Genomic DNA, 24,295 nt, shown 5'->3' on the forward strand with positions numbered 1-24,295 from the left:
TAACTACTAATAATAATAACTGATGTTTTTGAACCAAGTCTGCATGATTTTATGCACCATGCAGCAGCCCTGATTATCAGATTTGGTAATTACATAAACAGGCTTACAGATATTCCTAAAAATATGCTAGTGAGTGTATATTTCTTTTCTATTTTACAATTAAGATTTGTATTATTAAAGACTCATGTTACTTTACATAGAACAGAAAGATTCCAATAATTTTCACACAGCTAGATACAAATTAAATAGGAAATAGAGCATTGGTATCAGATTGGTACTGATACCCTTAGCTCAGGTACTGGAATTAGTTTCAGGAAAGAAAATGTGGGCTCATGTATCCATAATGATTCAAAATCCTGAATTCTTCCAGAATTGCCGGACCAAACAAAAAGGGCACATACAAATAACAAAACCTCTCTAGATAAGCGCTTATTTACACATGCAATCATATTTAAATATGTATTCCAGGCCACTATAGTATCACTGTGGTCTTGAAACACCTTCGGTACCATTTGTGAGTGAAGTGAGAGAGAGGAGTATGGTATGATTGACAGCATACTATTATAGTAAAAGTATGGTAAATGTCTGTCTTCTTTTGTATAAGTAAGCTTAAAAGCTGAAATCTTCAGGCGCTAGTGTAAAGACTGGGTGTTTCTGAAAATATTTGTCATCCAAAACCCCACTGGCAGTGTTCTGCATTTCTGTTAGTCTCAAACCTTCATATGTCACAGAAATTAGGCAGGTATATTGCAGTCAAAGTTACACACAAGCTGAGGGTGAGGATTCTAATGGTGCATAGTGTCCTTCAGAGAATTCTTGCTTTCTTTTACAGTCATATTTAGCCTGAAAACGATTCTTTGGGAACTTTATCCTGTGGTCATCCTGCATGAATCTTCCATATTCAAAACATCATAGTTGGACTGATTTTTTATGGCATACTTACAGTAACACTGAGTGGCATGCGACAGCTGCACACACCACCACCACCGGCACTTATATCAGAGAGGCTAGAGGGCTTGTACTGCCACTGAGACAGTTTCACTTCTCCTTATTCTGTCTACTTATGGTTTTCCAGCATTAGACATGAGATCACAAATGTCATTATTTCTTGAATGTTTAACTGCTTAAAATAAAGGAAATGGATCTATATGAAACACTGGTCAGTGTTTAAAGCAGGTTTGAAATGACATCTTAATTACATTTTTAATGATTTCTTTAAAAAGAGGTTAGACGATGTATTTTTATATGGTATGCTCTGGTAATTCTAGAGATCTGTGCAGTGGGTTTCCGGTAAATAGCCGACTGGATGCAGTGACGCGAAGTGATGGGGAAGCAGTAGATGAAAGAGGGTCTAACCGAACTGAAAGGGGCAGGTCTTCGTGCCTCCTTCTTCATTCTACACTTCCTCTTCATTCCTTCAACAAGGCCGTTTGCCAAACTGACTACAATTGCCAAGCTACCCCCTGGGCATCAGAGCGGCCCATGTTCTTCATGATCAGTTTCATTACCTAAGCTGCTGAACTTGTGATGGACCATTCGTGGAGGCGGCGGCCGGGGGGGCACGTTAGCAGCTAATCGAGCCGGGCTCTGGCTCACTGGGCAGCGCTTTATGGTCCCTGGGTGGTCGTCATGCTCAGTGGACAAGCTCTCAGCGGGGCCGATGCTGGTTTTCGGCTGCGAATGAGAGACCGTGATTAACAGGAAGTAAATGAATAATTTTATGCATTTTTAACAATGTTTAGCAGAGTGTTACCTAGAACCGCTGACGGTTTGTGCCCACTGAGCCGGGTTTTTGCATACAGGATAACAATTATAGCCTCTGTACTTACTAATTCAAGTGCCATGTACTATATCAAAATATCACGTAGGACATCTATTCATTCTTCACTCTAACCACTGCATTCTAATCTGCATTCATATGTTTGTTTTATCATCACCATTCAATACGTTACCTTTGGAGGCAGTGGTGGGGGCACTCTGGGTCGTATGGTGGAACTTTTCATTCTGTGGAATGGGAATGGGAATCTCTTTAGAAAAGTCACACTGCTAATGCTAATGATAGTCCTAATGTATTATTAGCATGCACCTGTTTGACACCCGTGTTATTAGCATGCACCTGTATGACAGCAGAGTGTCATCCGCAAAAGATTCCAGTGTGGATGTTAAAGGTTAAGCAACAACTAACAGTGAAGCTAACTTGCAAACACTGCGAGTCGTCATGTTGATGTCGATGGCGAACAACATACATCTGAGTGTTAATGATGTACCTAGTTATTAAGGCGTTAAAGCTGTTCTTAAGGATATTAACCTAAATATTTATCATATGCATGATATAAGTCTTCCAAGTTATGAGATTTAAAAGCTATTCAGACAGAATTATTTTTGGACATATGTCTGCAAACAAATTTTAACACAGAACCGATTACGTCCAATTTGCTTGGAGTAACAACTCTCGAGGTAATATGAACTAGGAGTCTGTCTGGGATTTGTGCCAAATTCCTCACTTTCCTGTCTATAATTCAACACCCAGCTTTAATGTAACTGCATATAGTAACAACAACTTGGGTTTGAAAATTCACAGGCTACCTACATGTAGCAAAATTTATCTAAAGCTACTAGAAGCATCTGTCAAATGAGAAAGCCTTTGGCAAGTAAGTGCCTAAGTAAGTAACAACAACAACAACAACAACAACAACAATAATAATAATAGTAATAATAATAATAATAATAATAGTAATAATAATAGTAGTCAAATCTTCATCAAGCACTTCCATACTTGAGAAAACTAATTTTCCACAGGATAAGACAATTTACTGACAAGACAATTTGCATGGGATTAAAATAAAATGGGTTTATTTGTACTGGTCATTTTATAGTAGATAAAATGTGCTAGAATCATTACTGATACATCAAAGCGCAAGTCATAAAAATGACTGACAGTGTATTCGAATGGGACTAAAACCACTGAGAAAGGTGGGTAATGATTATATTATCCCCTCCCCACATAAAACTAATCTTGTCTGAAAAGGTCTTAAATTAGTGGTATTTGTCAGGACTTCAGCCATTTTTATTGCAGTACATTACTTTTAAGCAGACTAAAATAATCTAAATTTAAAATCTCCATTTTAATTTCATTTAAAAGGCAATGAACTCTGCAATAATGCGAAATTAATTTATCTGACATCTTCCAACATTTTATTTTCAGGAACTCCATAACTGACACAAAAACCGCTAGTAAGCACCTAGAGTTTACTAAAACCAGCAGCCATTAACTGGTGCTTACGGGTTTTTAAACTTCGTAAATGTGAATTATTTGGATATGTGCCTTAATGGAATAGCACACAGTTAAATGACAGCTTGCTTTTTTCTGTTTCTATGGAGATGAGTTATATGAGAATATCATATGGAGTATTTCCTTAAAGTTCAAAAATAGCTAGCTGGGTGGCTGATGTGGATTTAAATTTAATAAACACTGACATCCCTGGATTTGAAAAAAACCTTTTTGTCGGGAGTTACAAACAATGCTGTTTTCTTTTAGAAGTTGTTAGCGCATAGCTCTGCCCATCAGTAAATTCTGGGTCTGGCTGCAGACTTCCACTGTGAGGCTGGACTCTATTAGAATTCTATGACATGGAGAGAATTTTGTCAGAATACAGACAAGCACTTTCATCTCTGTGATAGAGAATGAAGCCAAACACCAGCTTGATTTGAGAAGCTAGTTTCATGAAATTAACCGATTTCTTCCCGTGAATTTAGTAGGGCCCTACACATACAGAACATAAAACGTTTGCTGATGTTAAGGTCACTCAGTACTTTGCTTCATCCGAATTAGACGGCTCTACTTTCTCATTCAGCTCAAATCGTACACCCAAAGCAGAGATACTAGGTTTCCATGTAATATCCTTAATCACAAAGTTGGAATGTCATATTATCTTTTGACTTCTGACTCAATGTGGCAACAGACACAACCTACAGATGCAGTAAAAGGGAAAAAAAAAAAAAAGACTATGCTAAACTTTTCATGTTCATTTTTATAGGCCTATATTGATTAAAAAATATTTTAATACCAAAATAGTTAAATACATTTTATGCTTTACCATTGATTAGGCTAAACTGTATAACAAACCACTCCGCTATGCAAATCCTCATACGTTGCGTATCACTGCTGAGGTTATTCAGCTCCTGGAATACCGAGGTGACATACCCATAACATGTTACCATTGTTACCAGCTCAGTGATTATCACTTTATTCTCAGCACCACACAGATATAATTGAAAAAGTATGGGCAACACAGTTGTCACATCATCATGTGGGGTGTAGGATCCCAAGTGGCAGGCTTGCTCATTCTGGGTCTAGACGTGCTGGGATTAAAGCTGTAAAACGTTGTGTGGAACTATATGAGCTAGAAATCTTAACAAGATGCCATCCATTGTCCATGGAGCAAAATGAAAGCAAACGCTTGTAAGGCTCAAAATGGCTTTTAAGCAGGTAGTGGCCACCTTGTAGTCCTGCCAAGGCAGAAGGTGCCAGCAGACACCAAATACTGCGAGGCTCCGGGGAGGACAAGCTGAAGACAGTAAACAGAAGGGAAAAATATACAGAAGAGCCACACAAGCAAGAGAGCCAGAGGGACTTACTGGTGCATTTCATCATCCTCCTCCTCCTCCTCCTCCTCCTCTAAATGTGCCTCGTGTCCCCTGGGGAGGTTGAAAGATGCAGAGCTCAGTAGCTGTACACCCCCCCCCCCCCTCCCGCTACACCAAACACACTGCAAACTGCTTACCGAGTTTGAAACAAAACAAATGCTTCCTTTTAAATGGTTCAGGATTGACAATACACATAGTATACATATACCACAATGTCAATGCAATTAAAAGCATATTTTAAGGAGTTCCAAGAGGGCACAGCAACAGCCAGGTTATGGTTTCGGCTGGGCCCAACTGACTCAGCATTCCAGCAAATCAGACAGGATCAATTCAGAGATTTTTCTTAAATACACTTAAAAATAAGATGCACAAATTGGGCAATTGCGAAAATGACAGATGTGGAGATATCCTTTTGAACCGGCTGCCTCTGTAGCCTTCACGTCTTGGATTCCCCAAAGAGTGAAGGCAAACTGTAACGAACACTGATCTCTGTAGCACATCCAAGCACATTAGTCCACCCTTTCATTCGGCCAAGCGCAGAGGGGCAAGGTTAGGTCACATCAAATATTGATCAGATGAAAAACCAGCTTAAACAGGAGAGGCCAGAGAGAATGGTAGATGGAGAGAGTGGAGAAGAACAGAGAGCAGCAGAAGAGGGCAGTGACATGGGAAAGATGAGAAAAGGGAGAGAGCCTTGGAGAAACAGGAAGAACAAGATAATTAAAGGTGGATGTAAACGCCGCGTACCTCTGGTGCAGCTCCTCCTCCACGGATTTCAAGAGACTCCTGCGACAAAACAATTCAACAAATGAGATTCAAATAAAGAGCCCAGTTGGTCTTGGTGCATGACGGAGAGGAACCATTTTACAAAAGCAAGCACATTCTTAGTGCATTCCAATGCCGCAAAAGGACCCTTAATTAACGTCAAGCAAATTTGCATTTGAAAATAGCAAATTACTGAACTGAGTGCTTGTTGGATCTGCCTCTCGTTCACAGTGGGCTGTATTCAGAGTTGGTGACTTAAGTTAGTTAATTTCAAAAGATCAATAAATACATATGGAACATTATTGTCTCCTGTATATTGCAGACATGCGCTAAGTGGGGACCTAATTTGATTTTCTGAATGGCCCATTCATCTTATTGAAATTAAATGCATGTAGTGCTTAATTTGGGCCAGATCCTGCCAGAACAAAATCCGGTGCCCCTCATATTTGGAGTGCCTACATTCTGAAACATATTTATGTGGGTCCTGCACCTCTGTGGTGTGTTTTTAAATATAAATTAAAGTAAGTAATTAATCACGCTAACGGTAGGTCTATTCAGAATGTTATTGTATTAGGTGAAGTACTTGGAACTCTATAGAGGGTATGCATTGATGTCACTTTCTGTCAGAATACTTCCCCTCAGTCAGAGTGACTGGCAAAACCTTCTGCAATATGGCTGTGTTTATTAGGGCAAAAGGCAAAACCTGGAATGAAAGAAGCAATTATCTGCTTAAATTAAAACACAGCTGGACTTGACAACGATCCATAGAAATGACTAAAGAACCAGTGGTACATGAATATTGACACGTGGTCAGGAATCAGGTTTCCTGACATTTATATGTACCTGATCAACACAAGGGAAATACACCAAGTAAAGCCTACAAAAGCCTTGACGCTTAGTCATATTATGAGGCAGGATTTGATGGTGAAATTAAAGTAACTTTTGCTGGGAAAACTGTAAGCTAGTTAGGACTACTTTGTTTGTAACCAACACTGCCACTCAGTAATGTTATATATTTGTGCAGATAAAACAATTTCTCATCCGATGTTACCATTAAATCTGACACAAAATATCAATTCTTGTGGTCATCGTGATCTTTTATGTTTCTCCATTTCAAGTACAACGTCCAAATCTACAAAGTTACCTAGCTAAATAAACTGGGTTTGTCTTCTAGCAAACATGGTCTTCTCTTTTAGCTTTCAGTGGGCTGTAAAATGATAGCTCCGTATTCTTACTGAACCGATTTGTACTGTCAATCAATCATACAACAGCTCTTTCAGATTTGAAATATTTGTGTGATTCCATGGCATTTGCAGCCACTCAGTGGGTGTAACTGCAGTGAAGCTCACCAATGGTGAGGTCACACACATTCTCTCTAAATGTTCAGGGACCTTTTTTCCTCCCTGCCCCCTTTGCTGGATCACCTCACCTCACCTCACCTCATCTTTTACAAATTAAGCACTGAATGCATGTAATTCCTGCCTCTAAGGGTGCCAGGTTATACTTATCTAGAGCTTTTGAGGCATAGAAATGATCAATTATGGTCAGCCCTTTTAAAACAAGCATTTCCCTTGTACAGGCTATAGCAAATGCAGCAAACATTTTTTGGTGGTATGATTGTATGTTTATGGCAACACAACTGTCTGTGTCCAAGCCAAATTTCCCTATTGGACAATAAAGTCTGTCTAATCAAATTATTTTCTTCTGGTGGAAGTAGCCGTTACTTGCAGTACTATATTGGATTAAGATATTTTTGTAAGAGACTAACAAATGCCAAAAAATGTTTTTAAAAAAGTAGCAGCTTGGACTAATATTTTGAATATGCAAATGAGAAGGATGCAAGATTCAAATAAATAGCTAAGCGCAGCATAAAATACTGAGGTTGGTAAGGGATGCAAACATTCCATAAACACATTATATTTGCCATGTCTGCAAAGTGTGTCTCAATTTGTCAAACTGGGACTCAGGGATCCTCAGTAATTACTGGAATTCTCAGTAATTGGGAGGTTTCCATGAATTTCTCCTTGAAGTTTAAACTTTAAAAGACTGAGCTTAATGAATAAATTGCAGACGCAAGATTTGTTTAGAACAAGCGATTACAAAAAAGAAACTACAGAAAAAAGCCCACAACACGTTTAAGTCTGAGTAAGGGTACCATTTTTTTTAAAACCTTTTGCTTATTGTCAAAGGTGCAATAAGGCCAGATTCTGCACTGGTGAAGGGGATTGTGATGACGCCCCTGAAGTCCAATGGAAAAATAAGATGTATGTTCTCATGCTGCCCTGCTGTCAGCATCATCATGATGCATTATGGGTTATGAGCCCTGCGATCACCTTTACACTGCAGTCTGCTGAGGCCCAGCCAACAGCCTTGTGTGCTGTCACAACATAAAAACCTAGAATTAACCACCCGATTTCCCTGACTTACAAGTACTGCCAAAAACTTATTTAAACAGCTGCTCACGGTGTCAGGAGAAGTGAGCTGTGATTTATTTTTCTGTCAGCGTGGTGGTGTATCCATGTGGCTGCAGCTGACATGTGGCTAGAGAGAAGGATAAAGTAACTCTTACATGCCAGAGCTGTGACTAAGATCTACATTTCCCTGAGGTTCATATCATACAGAATCTGACTGTAATAAGCCACACTGAACATTCTAATCAAATTCATGTTTTATAACACTGTTTATTCCACTTCATTATTCTTTCATTTCCCCATATTGTCCATCATGTTTATTAAATCCTTCAAACCCCTCTTACTCTCAACCTTTGAACAAGAAACCAAGAAACCTTTTTTTTTTTTTTTTTTTTTTTACAGTCAAGCAATCTCCCATCATTTCACTCTTTGTCTGAAGTTCGACTGCTTGAATTTATTTAGCTTTTTCCTTTTCATTTAATCTAATCGATTATTATTTAACTAAGGGCACGGCTAGGAGCGAACCTTCAAAGCTTAAGCCACATTAAAACTGTATTAAAACTGTGGGCTTTAGCACTAATGTCACTTTAAAAGTTACACTATCGTATCTGCCAAGCTTGGGCCCCTCCGCGCCCACTAAGCACAAAGGCAGAAAATAGATGACATGGGCATACGCGCGTTCTTCCAAAAGTAGGATAAAAAGGTTAAAAGGAACGGTAGAGATTTTACACATCACATTATTGAAGGAAAAGCAAAGCATATAGACAGGGAACAGCTAAAAATGACTTTTTAATGTTAATGAACAACAAACGATACGGTTTTGATGTCGTCCGCTCGCAAGTAGCTATAAAAATATATTGATTTCACTGTGAAACAAACCTGGTTAAGGTTGAACATTATTAACAAAAATGTATCTCTTAATATTCTGGGATTTGTTGATAAGTAAATGATATTATGCATCCTTGTAAAATGTGCTTGTAAAATGTAAATGTGCTTAGAAAAGTTAAACTAAATCACCTAAAAGGATATTAATTGTTGCCTATTAATGAAAACGTAAACACGATATTTAAGAAACATTCTAATTAGAGAGAACGTTTGTCTCAGCTCTTTTCTTGCAGAATGACTTTGCTAAAATATGCAGTGTGTGTTTTGTTCTGGTACCTTGGCTGGTAAGGCCTGTTATAGACAGCTGACTTCTAAAGCTTTTTAGTCTTCATGTTGTCATGTTGTCTTCATGTTGGTGGTTAGTTCTTAAACAGTGAAACAAGTTTTCGAGCTGTGCTTTACAACAACTAATTTCCGATGCACTCTCAATGTGCATGCTCAGTAGTTCATCCCTAGGTCACATGATGTAGTGAAAGTATGGACTCTCATTTCTGATTGGCTTTTGAAAAGTTGGTGATGTACTCTGTAGTGTGAGCTTGCACATCCTTAAAACAACAATTAAGATTATGCATATCACACAACCTTATGCTTTGTTATCTTATAAATGTATATGGATTGGTTGAATTATTCATGACATCTCCACTCCCATTAGGTAACATTACTGATAAACATTTTCAAACAGAAAATCAAAGACAAATGTTTCTTCTTTTTAAGCCACTGCTGTGCAACAAATTGCTGACAACAAAACTGTAAAATGTGATAACTGTGGCCGTTCTAGTAAAATATTTGTTGTTAGGCTCAAACTACTGGGGGCTTGAAACTACAGGAGGTTGAATTTTTAATAAATCCCTAGTGATGCCAGTGTATTTAACTGGTTAGTTGACTAGTTTTGAAATTATTTTCATCTGGAAACACACACTGAAAATCCAAATATGCCACCTCTAAGTAATCATTTTAAACCCAAGGCATTTTAAGCTTGTTCAGTAATAAGAGTACCAAATTAAAATTTGGGAAATTTTGTAAATTATAAATCAAAAATGAAATCACTAATTAAATATTTATTGGTTGTTAATCATTAATGTTCATAATTCATGCAATTAGTAGAAGGCTGTTAGAATGCAGTAAGGAATGATACCAAGTGAGACTCTGAGTTTAGCACACCAACTTCTTCAATTTCAGAATGCCTAGAGCCTAAAATAACTAACTGTTCACCTGAAGCTGAACCCAAACAGTTTTCTAACGCAGCTTTCCCTGGGAATAAGGAAAAATAGAAAGACAGACAGAAAGAAAGATGGCCAGAAAGGTGGATGGATAGATGGGTAGGTAGGTAGACAGACAGACAGGGCAATCACAGGTTGAGAATTATGGTGTTGCCTGAGACCCATCTGTTGGAGCTTGCTGGGAATGACATGGAAAGGACAAGGAGACACACACACACACACACACACACACACACACAGGGGAGAGAAAACTGCACTACACTCACACTCCATTTCTCCACCTTCTGTTCAACACATTCTGCACGCTCAGCCTATAAGCGCACTGTGTGTATATGTGCGTGCCGACATACAGTACTAAAGATGTAGATATCTCATTGCTGAGGAGAAATCCATCAAAGAGCTCAACAGTTTCACATTGTCAACATGTCACGCCATAACATCTCACAGTGAAAATGGCCATCAAATACATCAAATACAACGGTGGTAGTGGTATGAAACAATTACCCTGTTTATTAGTAGCTTTTATTGTAATCCTTAGAGGAAGTGACTCCTGTAAATCATGATTATGTTCCAACATTGTGGATCCAGACCTGAAGCCCAAGCCCAAAGCTCAGAGAGTGGTGTGCTCTGTGGCCTCGACGTGCAGAATCTTATTGGTCAAGCTTGCTGGGACCCTTTCCCCCACATTTTTCCTTTTTGAAAGTAAATACTAAAGTTTTCATTCATGTGTGGTCCCCCTTTTGTGTTTCCCTGCATACTGCAACACATGGAGCTCATTCATTCTTGGTAAAGATATTTACTGGGCAGCTAAATTTGGTTACATTTTGCTGAACCCTGTAGACGAATGCACATGGTATACTTGGTCCCAAGAAGTATTTTGGTTTAGGAAATTGGTATGATTTGTTTGTTTTATTGTTGCTAGAAGATATAACTTATACTGGTCCAGGGTGGCTGTTCTTTATTTATTAATTTATACCTAGAGGATATAACGTAGTTTGTTATTTTGATTTGTTGTTTTTAACCGCAAGAAGATTGCTTTGCAGTTGAGTGGCATGTGGTGCTCAGTCTTGTTTTTAATTTAAAATGAGTAAGGTCATAAGTAATATAGGGGATTATTTTTATTGGGCATTGTTTAGGTTAACTTACCATATTTAAAGCCTTAACTCATTGTTAAATTATTGCACAATAATATTCTATCTGCTATGGCAAATGGTATAAAGAAACAAAAATAGGCTATGAGAAATGAGCTTGCAAACACAGGAGCATTTGCTTTAGTTTTCAATAGAGCAGCCTAAGGGTTTTCGTGCACAAAGGCCTTTGGTTCTTACAGTGTGGGTTATTCTGGGTTAACATTTTAACAATGAAAGCAATTATTAGAATTACACTCAATAGAATATGAACATGAATGGCAATTACAATACCAAAAAATTTAAGGCATGAAAATTAGACCATTAAGGCAAGTAGAAGAAGCCAAGTTGGCAGAGGAAAATGAGTGGCTAAGACTAATGACTAAAGATAAACTTCCATATAAGTATTATAGGGAGGAATTCTGGTGTGAGGTGGGCAGTAAATGTTTTAGATATATCTAGCATGATTAGTTTGTTGCTAAAATGTAATGAGAGGTATCCTGATGTTTTATGAGTGTTGTGCAGAAGATAAGGGTTAGAATGAATGTCAACGCATCTTACTTTTGCAAGCGTAGGTTGGGGCAAGGCTTAAGAACCATATATAGTTTTGTCAGTGGAGGAACAAAAAGTGTATAAGCAAGTTAAGAAAGCTGTTTAAAAAGCCTTAGTTCCTGAAGTATACAGGCAGTGTTTCAGGTAATTAAGGATAGATTTTTCAGGTATTTGCAAGGGTTAACTAACTACTCGTTAGCTAACTGGTGTATGCCTGAGCTGGTGAAGACGTCTGAGAGTTTAAGTAACCTGATCATGTTTGAGTGGTTTAAAAATATTCTGATCGAATCACTAGCTGCATAAATGAGAAAAAGGTTAAACCAGTGTTGGAAGCCACAGTTTCAGCATAGGGCTTTGTATTTTTCCAAAGGGGTAATATCAGGGAACATTATATGTATAACAGCCACTGCAAACACACTTTTAATTATGGTAATGCTGGTGGCTTTCCATCAGGTGAAGTGGCAGTTTCTACAGTTGAGAGGAAACCACTGACAAAGGCAGAGCAGAGAATGGTGAAGCCAGAAGCTACGAGTTACTGAAGTGCTGTCAGCTTCTAGAGTGCTTGGCATAACAGAGCTACAGAGCATGGCTAATTTAGGAATGTCCTCCGTTTGTGACTTCCTTTCTGCTCTGCTTATCAAAGAAGGTTATGCCTCTGACTGGCATCTCACAGATGGTGGCTGTTGAAATATCCTGCGATACAGAGCATGCGAGTCCTTCATTCTGCGGTCGGCTTTGCATTTTTCACCTAAGGTTCTGGGTTGTAAACTTTTTTGTGCTCACTTGCATACAACTGAGTGACGGTCAGATCTTGTACAGATAGAAAGGGGGAGAGAGGAGGAGAAGGGGTGATGATACTCGCTTGCCCCACCTTGCTGGTAGTGGGAGTAGCTGTAATTTGGGGGAATATTCTGGCAGGTGAACGTGTGTGTGGCACGATGCATGTATGGAGCATTGCTGCTACTTTTGATTAAAGTCATGTCAGTGGGTTCTGAGCCTGAGAACCATGCTCAGGGTTTTCCGGAAGTGTTTACAGCTTGTGCAGTAACACGAGCCATTAGCTCCATGATCAATCTGAATACTACGAGTGCATCTGAGAATGTAACTGATGTGAAGGTTTTTGCATGACCTTCCCCTTTCTACATCTTGCAACGAGATCATTTCAGCACAGTGTGATGATGCAGGCCTTATTTACAATGGTATGGCTATTTTGCAACAGTGGTTATTTTACACAGGTTGACGTGTTGGTTCGATGGCGTAGGAATTAAAATATATTAAGTTAGTTGGAAACTTTATGGGGGCATTTGCCAGAGGAGAGAGAAATGGAGTCGAGGGACCTTATTTTAGAGTTTCCTTCTTTATTTTCAGATGTTCCATCGTGTACTCATTTAATTGAACATTGGAAGACGGGTGTCGACCAGGTAGGTTGGGGACGTTTATGAGTAAATGACCTACTTATGGGTTATTATTAAGTGCTGTTGTCTGCCAGCACTCAAGAGATTGCTGCCTTCATCATGCCATCAAGATTACATTCTTATATACAGTAATGAGATTTGTTCTCTGTAATGCACTACCAACCTTTCAGTGATTGATGAATAAAGTTATTTCTGGTCTATAGGAGGGTGTGCTGTGTATTGAATAATGAAGTAATTTTAAGTAATACTTGGGAGCAGTATTTACAATGTCCCAGAACAATGCTCCAGTGTTCTCAAGAGACTAGACTCATAGTTAATGTAGCCAAATAGGAATTTGCTAGAGTATTGTTTAGGTTAACTCAGCATATTTAGACCTTAACTGACTGTCATGTACCTCCCAAAGGCTTATACATAAAGCTCAATTAAATTCAACTATTTATTTACATAGTGCTTTTTACAACAAATGTTGCAAAAAAAGGAGCTTTACAGAATCTACATTTGTCACAGATACTAGCTGTGCTTCAAAAACAAAAACACAAAAGATGAATGCTGACTGCACCTCTCATATATTGATAACCTAGTCTACCTAAAATGATTTCAGACTTAATCCCCAGTGTGTATATCAATAATGTGTAATAGGCAAATCCTCTTTTAAAGAAAATGCTACAAAAATCTAGAATTCAACTTTCCTCAAGACATGTCTTCATCATAAATAATATGGAACAATTCAACATTTTAGTGCTCTCCTTGTGTTTATGTGCAATGACCCACACCGTGAAGGAGTGTTTTTAAAGACCAAATCCTTGACTATTTTCCTATCTGAAGGTGTTTTACTCATTCCCAAGTTAAAGCATGTAGCCAAAGTGACCACGCTCACTCTGCACTTATGAGTACTCACTAAGCACTTACTTATTTCCCCCAAGGAGAGAGCCAGTGGGAGAGTCTGGTCCATAGTCCATGTGGAGATCCTGTGGGAGAAAGGAAGGAGAGCAGGGTGAATGGTAAACACACTGCCCACCACACGGCACGACTGAACCAATCCACATGCACAGAGATGCACGTTTGTGAAAAGGTGTCTGCACATTGCTGTAGAGCATGAACATAACAGACATATAAAAGCGATGTACATGGTTTTTCAGTAGCTGGCGTTCCCTACTGCACTAGGGTTAAGACCGCTATAGTGAACACAGTCACTGTAACTGAATATGTTCAACAATATTTTAGTTGTTAAAATATTGTGCCTGAAAGTCACAATATTTGATATGTTTGATCCTGTTTCTAAATTTGAGCTGTATTGGCCACATTTGCCATGCCTTATCAGTTGTGTTTAATTAATATTAGTAATGTGAGTGAGGAAAAGAGCAGCTAAATGATGCAAAGGATTACATGTTAACAACTGTAACAGCAGATCACAACCAAAGACTGTGTATTTGAGTGAACAACAAGACTCCATTGATGCCATATAAAACTGTTCACTGTTCACATATAATAACATGCCTACATTCTATACTGATATACAACATGCAATATCCTGTTCACTTTCTGTATTGATAACTTGTTCAATCTATTCATGACAAATATATATATATATATAAATAATAATTTGGATGCCAGCTAGCCTACAGCATGAAACATGTCATTACATTTGTTTTGCCACTTCAGAGCTCTGTCAGAACAGAACTGTCAAACAGAAGTAAATACAATCACACACCCTCAAAGCAGCCAAGTCATAGATTAGCTGGCTATGGTGTGGTCTGTGGTTAAAATGTCAAGTAGCTAGCTAGGTGGTGGGCCTTTTATCAAACCGATCGATCTGTGGCTCCTTTGTCTCAGCAAATACCATTAATGCAATGAAAACAAGGAATTAAACATTTAAAATATGTACATATATTTTAGAGAGTAAATATGAATGTTAGTAATTATTTAGCTTTTACTTTCCAAGCAATTAATCAACATTTCTAATTTCATATAGAAAAACTCTGAAAATTATAATATAATAAAAAAAAGATTGAACAGAGTGGATTAGAACTAAAGTGTTTACAATCATTATTTATGTTTTGATTGAGTTTGTAATGGGCACTTTGGCCAAAACTGTCTTTACATCCTGACAGCCATTACTAAAAAATAAACAAGCAAACAAAACTAATAAAAATCTCTGTGACTCTTTGATAGTGGCGGAGAAAACTCAACACACTGTGAATTAAAAATGCGCTGTCAAATCATAAAACATGTTCATCATGAAAATGCCTGCTCCACGTTTTAAAAATACACAAAATATTTCAGACATTATACAAAATCAATACACACTGACCAAAAGGACAAACATGCACTGCATTTCACAGAGGAAGCGCAAATCCAGGAAATGCAAGGATCTCTAGATATGCTGCCAATGCAATCATAGCGCAACAAGAGTTTCTGGAGAAGACTGAGAAAGAGGTTGGAGCTGTAGACAAACACCACATACACACAGAACCGTCTGCACACTGCACACCCACATTAATAAAGTAACTATGGATGTATACATGCTTTGCAGACTAGATTTACAAAATGCTCCCAAAAATAAATAAATAAATAAATCTTATTTTGTCATGCCTGTGATACAACCATGGTAATTCTAGGAAACGCATCTCAGTTTTCTCTAGTGAAATATAATAGATGTGAAGATTAAATTAACCTATTTTTAGAAAAATGTACACAAATATCGATTGCCAACATGTCAACAAAAATATTTTAGATGAGAATAGCAAAGGACTGTCAAAATACAAAAAAACAAAACAAAAAACATTGTTCTTCCTGAGAGATCCATGAAATGATAACATTTGAAGGTTAGCTCACAGCACAAGTGTATTTTAATAGAAAATGCATGCATCATAAAGAAAAAAAATACTAAAAACTTCAAATGTTATTTTGGCTCACTTACACAGCCACGGTTAAAACCTGTACTGTAGCAAGCCGCTAGAGGGCGTCAGAGACATTTTGGCTTCACTTTTCAATTGCAGTTATGCCGTCCACTCATATAAACTCCCTGGTTGCAACGTTTCAACTGCGCTTCCTGCAACGGTCCCTACTTCCACAGCACCCATTACAAGATCATCCCCATTCTGAGCTCCTCTGTTAATTTACACTCGGAGAGCAAACGGCTGGCCAACTGGCACTGATGCTTATTACACACTGAATGGCCACAGATGGTGCCCTGCTAAGGTTGTAGCGTTACAGAGACCATCATGTGTGGTGTAACTGGTGGGACGCAAGGCAAATCGATTTCGGAGTACCTGTACAGCGTCGTCTGCTGAAAATGGCAAAAGAACTTGCATCGTTTCTGCTTCACGCTCTACCCGTTAAAAGAAAGTCCTGCCCCTCTCATATATTCTTGCTATGTTTTCAATAAATGAAATGGCCATTTTTTCATTTGTGGACCACACATCACCTCTGCCTCTAAAAAAGCCCATGGGAAGCTCCCTTCCTTTCACATACACAAAGAATTGATTACACTGAAGCTCAGGAGAGATGTGACAGGATTGTTCTGCAGGTCCAGCTGGTTCAAGCAACATGTGAGCTTCTTTGTCCTGCTGCACGGATCTGCTCTGTCTATCGTACAGGAGTCTGCGTGACATACCCACACACCTGCCTTGGCAGCAATCCCCAACCCCCAGACAACTGCATCACCTTGAGGTTTGTCCCCCTCCCTATGGCCAAATCCTCCTTGATCAAATTTTTTTCTTTTTTCTTTTCCTGCAGATTTACAAGCCAAATTTCCCCTTGCCCAGGGTTATGGTTAGTCATAGCCTCATTAGAAGACTGCTGAAGGGAATCTTTTCCCTGTGTCAGATGGAGAGGGAGGCAGACAGAGACAGAAAGAAAAGTCAAGAGTGTGTTGTACTTGTACGTGTGTGTGTGTGTGTGTGTGTGTGTAAAAGAGGTAGGTAGGGAGAGAGAGCAAAAACCCCAGCAAGGGAAGAAGGAGTACAACTTCATGCTGTTATAAACTCCTTTCCTCCCCCCTTACTCTTCCTTCCTGTAAAGCTGTTGGTAGCGGAACATTAGGAACTGCGGCCAAGGGCCAAAGGTCACAAGATGCGTCCCAGAACAGCACATGGCCCCAGCTGCAGGATACCCTACATTTTAAACTCTGGCTGCTGCTGGCTCTTTGCATTTGTGCGCGGGCATGTGTGAGCATGCATATCTTGCAAAGTGTTGGCACTCGCTGAGACAGTATTCTTAACTCACTCAGACCTACTGCCTAACTGTCCCTCTGGGGCCAAGCTTTATTCGCTTTCTCCAGTCTGTCTCTCTCCCTCTCTCTACCTCTTGCACTCTTCATAGTTCTTAGTTTTTGAAGATGTACCTAAAACAGACATGCCCTTCTGAAGCTTTGGCAACACATTTGATTCCTTAAGAGACCAGGATAGATCAGCGTTGAGAGACAGGTCACTATACAGACCCACAGATCCAGACAGATCCAGAGTTCGAAACACGTACTACCGTGATCATCAATCAACACATCTAAACTGGACCAACACAATGCAATGACTACAACATGATTATAACATGGAAGCTTAGAATCTGAATGAGGCAGTGGTGAGAATGGAGGAGAGAGCCACATGAATGCTTCAAAGCAGATGAGCAGCTACCACAGAAAGAAGGTGCAGGACAAAGACAAGATGGAGCAAAAAAAGGACAAAAATACCAGATTAGATCTTGCAGTGTAGTATATTTCTTCTGCACAGTCCAAAAAATCGTCAGTGTCGAGCTGTTTAGTGAACAGACCAAGAAACTGCAGTTAACACACAGGCTGGGAACCTGCTGAGGACCTCTACAGTCACAAAGGATGATGGGATTAAAAAAAAAACAACAACAAAAAAAAAAAACAGTTTGGGATGGGGCACAGGGGTGGGCGAGGAAGGTTGGTTGGGGTCTCATGCTGTAGTGTCACAAGCCCTCCAACTGCAAACTCCCACACAGGGCACAGATGCAATGGAACAGAAGACAACAACAGCAAAAATAAATGAAAAAATGCCATAGTCAAACAAGAATGCGGATCTTGGGTTGTTTTTTTGGGGGGGGGCTCTACACCAATACATAGGAACTAAATCAAGAATATGACGTTAAGTTACAATGACAGCTATGGTGTGAACCATAAAGAAATCACGCTGTATTTTATGTATTGTTCTAATAATTGGACAACTTAAATCTCTTTATATATATATAATATATTAAAAGATTTGAACTTGGTCTGTAATGTAGTCTATTCAGTTCCCAACTTATTTCGTCCTCTCTTGTCTTCGGTATCTAAAATGTATGCCCAGAGGCCTTTTACATCCTTTTTAGAAAGAGATAATTTGGCCTTTGTCTTTTGAGGCTTACTCCCTGGTTTGGAAATTGGGGTAAACCCAATCTTGCTGGTATACATCTTTCTCTTTATTGTAGTCTTTCACACATTTATGACTACATGTTAGCTCTCTTAGGCATGAAATAAATAGCACTGCAACAGCACTTAGTTTGCCAAGAAACAACGGAGCATCAATATATGTTCTATGAACACACAGACATATTCTCCAAGCATTATGTTCTTATTCAGCTCATAAGCTCTTCTGTTTTTCTACCAAAATTCACTGTACTGTTACTTTTACTACTATTAAGTCTATATGAAATAAACGTGTTGCAAAACGTGAGACTGGTGGGTAAGTGGTGTAGGTATGTGTCTGACAAACTGAAGCATGATAACCCCAGGACGCCCTTTGCAGCATTCCACTCAGTCAAACACTCTGGGTCTGGTAGCTCTCAGCAGTACAGTCCAAAAATACTGCATGATTATGTTAGCTCTTAGCAGGGACATCAAGAGAAATCTCAAGATAATTTACTTTTTTTTTCCTGACTCATATGGCTGTCAATGTCTTTTTGTGCTGTGTGTGTTTTTTTTTTTTATAGAATACTTCCCAATCTGAGCCACTTTTACCTTGACTGAGGGTGCGCACATGCATGAGTGAGTGGTACTGGTAAAGCCAGAAGTAGGTTTTCCTTTTTTGTTCCTTTTCTAGAGCAGTGATATCAGACTAGGTTTTCTAGAGCACGGATGTCCGACTGGGTTTGACATTGGCTTTTTCCCCTCCAAGAGCTGTGCCCAAAATGTCCCTGAACCTGTAATTTTGTTCTGTGTTTTGAGCTAATCACATCAGTGGACAGAGTGACAGGCAGGAGGGACGACTGGACAGTTACAGACAGGAGGGAAGATTTTCTGGTTTTACTGGGTGAATGGAAGAGAGCGCAGATACTCACTGGTTCATGATGGGGCTCAGTCTCTTTTCTTAAAGGTGGGTCAAACTTCACCTGGCCAACTGGGAAGAAAAACACTTACTGAAGCTTTCGGCAAAGGCAGGATGCAGCAGAAACACAGATACACACACGTGCCTGAACACTGAGGACAGGACGTAGCATAAACACAGATACACAGGCATGTCTGCACACTGAGAGAAGAGGATGTAGAGCAAACACAGATATGCACATGTGCCTGCACACTGACACACACAGGGTGTAGCATCAACAGTTACGCACACGTGCCTGCACGCTGAGAGAACAGGGTGTAGCGTAGACACAGATACACACACGTGCCTGCACACTGAGAGAACAGGGTGGCACATTCTGGTATTTTACTGCAGACTGATCAGTCTTCTAGAAGGGAAGATGAGTAGACCAACATGTTCCCAGGGCAGAAAAGCAGGAACGCACACACATGAACTTACAGTTAATCTCTGACAACGTCTTCCCTTCCCGAGCATTTCGACTCTTCGAGTGAATGCGCTGAGGAACAGATATGGGAGGCTAGGGAAAAACAGAGAAATGATGAAACACTGGGTCGAGTCCACTTCAAGTAATCAGCATAATATCACTAATTAGTGCAACGCTATTATTCCTCTAAAACACTGTTAGAAAAACAGTACGGGCGTAGCAAAAGCTTGAAAGCATTGCAGTAGCTTGAAGGCATAGGGGTGATTGAGGGGGCGTAGTGGTAACTACGGGTATAACAGTACCTAGGGGGTGTATCTGTAACTAATGGGCGTAGCGGTACCTAGGGGGTGTACTTGTAAATAAGGGGCGTATTGGTAATTAAGGGCTGTAGCGGTACCTAGAGGACATATCTGTAACTAAGGGGTGTAGCAGTACCTAGGGGGGCTGCATCGGTAACTAAGGGGTGTAGCAGTACCTAAGGGGGCTGCATCGGTAACTAAGGGGTGTAGCAGTACCTAGGGGGGCCGCATCGGTAACTAAGGGGTGTAGCAGTACCTAGGGGGGCCGCATCGGTAACTAAGGGGTGTATTGGTAACTAAGGGGTACAGCATTACAAGAGCAGAAAGGAGAAAGTACAGCCATCAGCAGGAAAATGGAAGCCGAGTTCAGGCGAAGTGCTTACACATCACACCGCCCTGAGCACCGCAGCAAAGCTACACCCACAGGGGCAGGGGGAGGAAAAACAGACACCAAGAAGCCCTCTCTGCTGACCCAGAGCTCGTATGGCAGGAAAGCCCTGCCCCATGACATCCACGATCACCCGCTGAGCACATTACACCCCCCCAGTCTGACCTACTCCTGCTAACTTCCGGAAGATTCTTGTGACACGCGTATTTATCACTGAGCGCCTTCCATCAGCAAATTGCATGCGCGCAGGAGCACAAGCGCACGGCACAGGCACACAGCTAAGTGCACTAAAAACATGCTGGAGAACGAATTGGCAGCGGAAGGGTAGGGGGACGGCTGTCCTTCATGTCCATGCCTGGATCCATGGAGGGGGCGGTGAGTGAAAACAGAAGTACAAGACAGACGCATGACCTTCAAATGCACAAGCCCAACTGCTGCTCAAATACAACTGTGTGTGTGTGTGTGTGTGTGTGTGTGTCTGTATTTTCAATAGCTGACTGAGCTATTACTGATTTTTGTCTATTATTTGCCTGAATTATTTATTCCTATAAAGATGAAGTCTGTCTCGATGCAGCACTTTGTGGATCCTGTGGTGGAACTTCAGAGCATCGCAAGGCAACATGTACACCAACAACCAAACACATTTTTACTGCTAAAATATAACTTGCCTATTAATGTCGCAAGGGAGGAATTCTGTATAACGCAGGTGCATTATTTCTGTTTCTGAATCAGAGCAATGAACACACCAATGGGCTGTTCAGAGCAGAACTTAAAAGATTAGTCCAGCGACGGAGCTACTTGGCTCCACGTTAGGGCTGGAAGTCTGCATAAATGTCGGTATTGACACCCATGGTGTGAAGTACAGTGTTAAGGAAACAGATAAATGAAACGCTCTGGGGATTTGAAATTTGAGTTTCTAAGATCACCTCTCACCACAGCAGAAATGGCATACAGAGGAAATAAAAAAAAAAAAAAAAAAATCGAATTATATAAATAAATAAATAAATAAATACATAAATAAATAGATAAAGATTACAAATCACAAATACAAACACACACTGCTATTCTGGTAACTTAACACTCCAACAACCGCACTCAAATATATACATGCAGAAACTGATCCATTCTGCTGGGCATTTTTTTGCTTGCATTCCAGTCATACATTTCTATTAAATCAAACCATGCCCAGGCAATTTGTGCAAGTCACGTTTACAGGGAATCATGTACATATGCACACACTATTATTTAATATTTGATCTATATGTGCTTGTCCTGGCTGGTATAATATAAAAATATAACATCGGCTTTCATCAGATGGCATATCAGTAATGTGCAAGCCACCACTCTAGTGCCTCTGTCATATATCTAATGTCAGGGACATTCTCTCCACAGCTGACAGTGGAAACAGATACATACGCTTAGATATGCTTTTGTGTCAGCCAGACTACTGCAGTGTTCTCTTATCTGGCTTAGCGAAGAGGTCTCTTACCAATTAACGTGTTCAGAATGCTGCTGCCAGAGTCTTGACACATACCAGGAGGAGGGCTCTCATCCTCCTTAATCAGTTCAATGACTATCCGTATGTTTTAACATTCATTTTCGAATAAAAACACAAAGTTTAAATTGCCCTATGAAAGACATAATTTGTATTTTTTATTATATAAAATAATTTATGATGCTAAAATGTTACCTGAAACAGTTTGCAAGCATTTTTTCAAGAATCTGTATATCTGCTTTCTGAATAATTCCTATTTTATTATCAGCAATACTAGCAGATAATGTTTCATATCTATTACATAGCCTCAAAACTTGTTTTCAGCCTCTAATGTTTCATTCCTGCTAAATTAATCATGTATAAATTGTACTGCAGGGCCTGGCTTGTCAGTTTGATTGTTAAGGCCTTGACCTCAAATCTGACATGCAAACACACGCCCAAAGCGCACACGTTCATGCGCTCACACGCACACACTAGCCCTGGGCACGCATTTCGGCCCTAGTACCTTTCTATGAGCTGCTGCAAAACGAAGGCCTCTACATGACAGCGAAGACAGTGGCAAAAACAAGCCCCTGTACTTAAACTGCACAGGAGAAAACAGAAAAAGAAAGGCTGAAAATATGAAGTGATGGATCAATGGATGGATGGATGGATGGATGGTAAAACGGGTAAAATGAGAAACAATGAAGTACATAATTTAAAAGGGATTTCTAACTATTAATACAAGCTATTAAACAATGCTAAGATGCTAAGAACGACAATGTCACTTAGTTAGGACAAAGGAGCAAACAAACCATGTCTCTGGAGTCTGAGTCGAGTGTCCACTTTAGAAAAATGTTGTTTTAGTCTCATTATTTATAGTCTCATTTATTTATGAGGTTGCTAATGTGCATTCGCATTCACAAAGATATGGAACAGTGCCTGAAATCTAATGTTAAATTTATGCTAGTCTACAAATTGATGTAAGCTAGGTTAACAAAAAAGTGGCAGTAGGACAATGGTACATGTAGCTACAAAAGCCAGAAACTACTTAAAATGATATGGAGCTTACTAAAGTATTTATTAGCCATCCATCTAGCTAGCTAGCCGATTAGCAAACTCTTTATCGCAACTACAGTATAGCTAGCTAGCTAGCATGCTTGCTGTCCTTACCAACCTTTCAGTGTTTTAAGATATTTCATAAAATTCATCATCATCATCGTCATCATCATCATTTTGCCAGTGTCCTTTAGAGTTCTGTGCAAAATAATAGCAGTGCGTTTAAAACAACTGAGAAAAAGATCAATCCTTATAATAGCATTTATTTCCATATACACAAAGGCACTGGGAGCACTGCACATTCAATTCCAAATGAAAACATGAACGAAATATCAATTTTTAAACTGAAAATGAAGAAAAAAGAATAATGGGCTGTTCAAAGAATCAGTGTCTTCATTTTCATTTACAAACTCGAATATTTACAGTATAAACTGAAAGTTGTTTACAGATTTAGCTTTTCTGTTGATCACTGAACTAACATTTAGTCGTATAATCTTTATTTCTGATAACTGCTTTACATCTGTGTGGCATGGAGTCAACTAACATCTGACACCTGCGAACAGATATTCCAGCCCAAGATGACTGGACTACATTCCACAGTTCTTCTGCATTCTTGGGTTTTGCATCAAAAACATTTTTGATGTCACTCCACAAATTCTCAATCGGCTTGAGGTCTGAGGATTGGGCTGGCCACTTCATAACATCAATCTTGTTGGTCTGGAACCAAGATGTTGCCCACTTGCTGGTGTGTTTGGGGTTGTTGTCCTGCTGAAACACCCATTTCAAGGGCATTTCTTCTTCTGCATAAGGCAACATGACCTCTTCCCATATTTTGATATATTCAAACTGGTCCATGGTGCCTGGTATGCGATAAATGGGTCTGAATGCAAAGTATGAGAAACATCCGCAAATCATTATGCTTGCACCTCCATGTTTTACAGTCTTCACAGCGTACTGTGGCTTGAATTCAGTGTTTCTAGGTCGTCTGTGGCATTTAGACCCAATAAGAACAATCTTGCTCTGATCTGTCCATAGAATGTTGCGCCACTTCTCTTTAGGCCAGTCTTTGGCAAACTCTAACCTTTTCAACACGTCTTTTTTCAGCAATAGTACTTTACGAGGGTTTCTTGCAAATAGTTTGGCTTCACGTAAACATTTTCTGATTGTTGCAGTACAGGTAATTGAAGATCTTCTTTGATTTCCCTGGAGCTGATCGTTGGATGCTTCTTCACCATTCTTGTTATTCTATGATCCATGCGGATGGTAGTATTTATTTTATTACCACGTGTTTTGGGTATTGTTTGCCATTTTAAAGCATTTGAGATCA

General features: G+C 39.5%; 1 protein-coding gene across 7 annotated transcripts in view; it reads right to left on the bottom strand.

Moving 5' to 3' along the window:
- The window catches only part of map4k3a (mitogen-activated protein kinase kinase kinase kinase 3a), an 82,493-nt gene that overhangs the window by 15,020 nt on the left and 43,178 nt on the right, over positions 1–24,295 (bottom strand). The window contains exons 13-22 of one of the 7 annotated variants that reach the window (XM_035520768.1): positions 22,436–22,513; positions 19,763–19,841; positions 19,299–19,357; positions 17,710–17,772; positions 13,932–13,990; positions 9,921–9,959; positions 5,395–5,433; positions 4,639–4,698; positions 1,953–2,004; positions 1,509–1,674 (exon numbers count right to left, since the gene is read on the bottom strand). In XM_035520768.1, coding sequence (XP_035376661.1) covers positions 1,509–1,674; positions 1,953–2,004; positions 4,639–4,698; positions 5,395–5,433; positions 9,921–9,959; positions 13,932–13,990; positions 17,710–17,772; positions 19,299–19,357; positions 19,763–19,841; positions 22,436–22,513 — 694 coding nt within the window. The remainder of the gene's footprint in view (positions 1–1,508; positions 1,675–1,952; positions 2,005–4,638; positions 4,699–5,394; positions 5,434–9,920; positions 9,960–13,931; positions 13,991–17,709; positions 17,773–19,298; positions 19,358–19,762; positions 19,842–22,435; positions 22,514–24,295) is intronic. The other 6 variants (XM_035520771.1, XM_035520770.1, XM_035520769.1 and 3 more) reach the window with 6 other exon arrangements.

The sequence above is a fragment of the Electrophorus electricus genome, chromosome 21 (genome assembly GCF_013358815.1).
Source record: "Electrophorus electricus isolate fEleEle1 chromosome 21, fEleEle1.pri, whole genome shotgun sequence".
Classification (NCBI taxonomy): Eukaryota; Metazoa; Chordata; class Actinopteri; order Gymnotiformes; family Gymnotidae; genus Electrophorus; species Electrophorus electricus.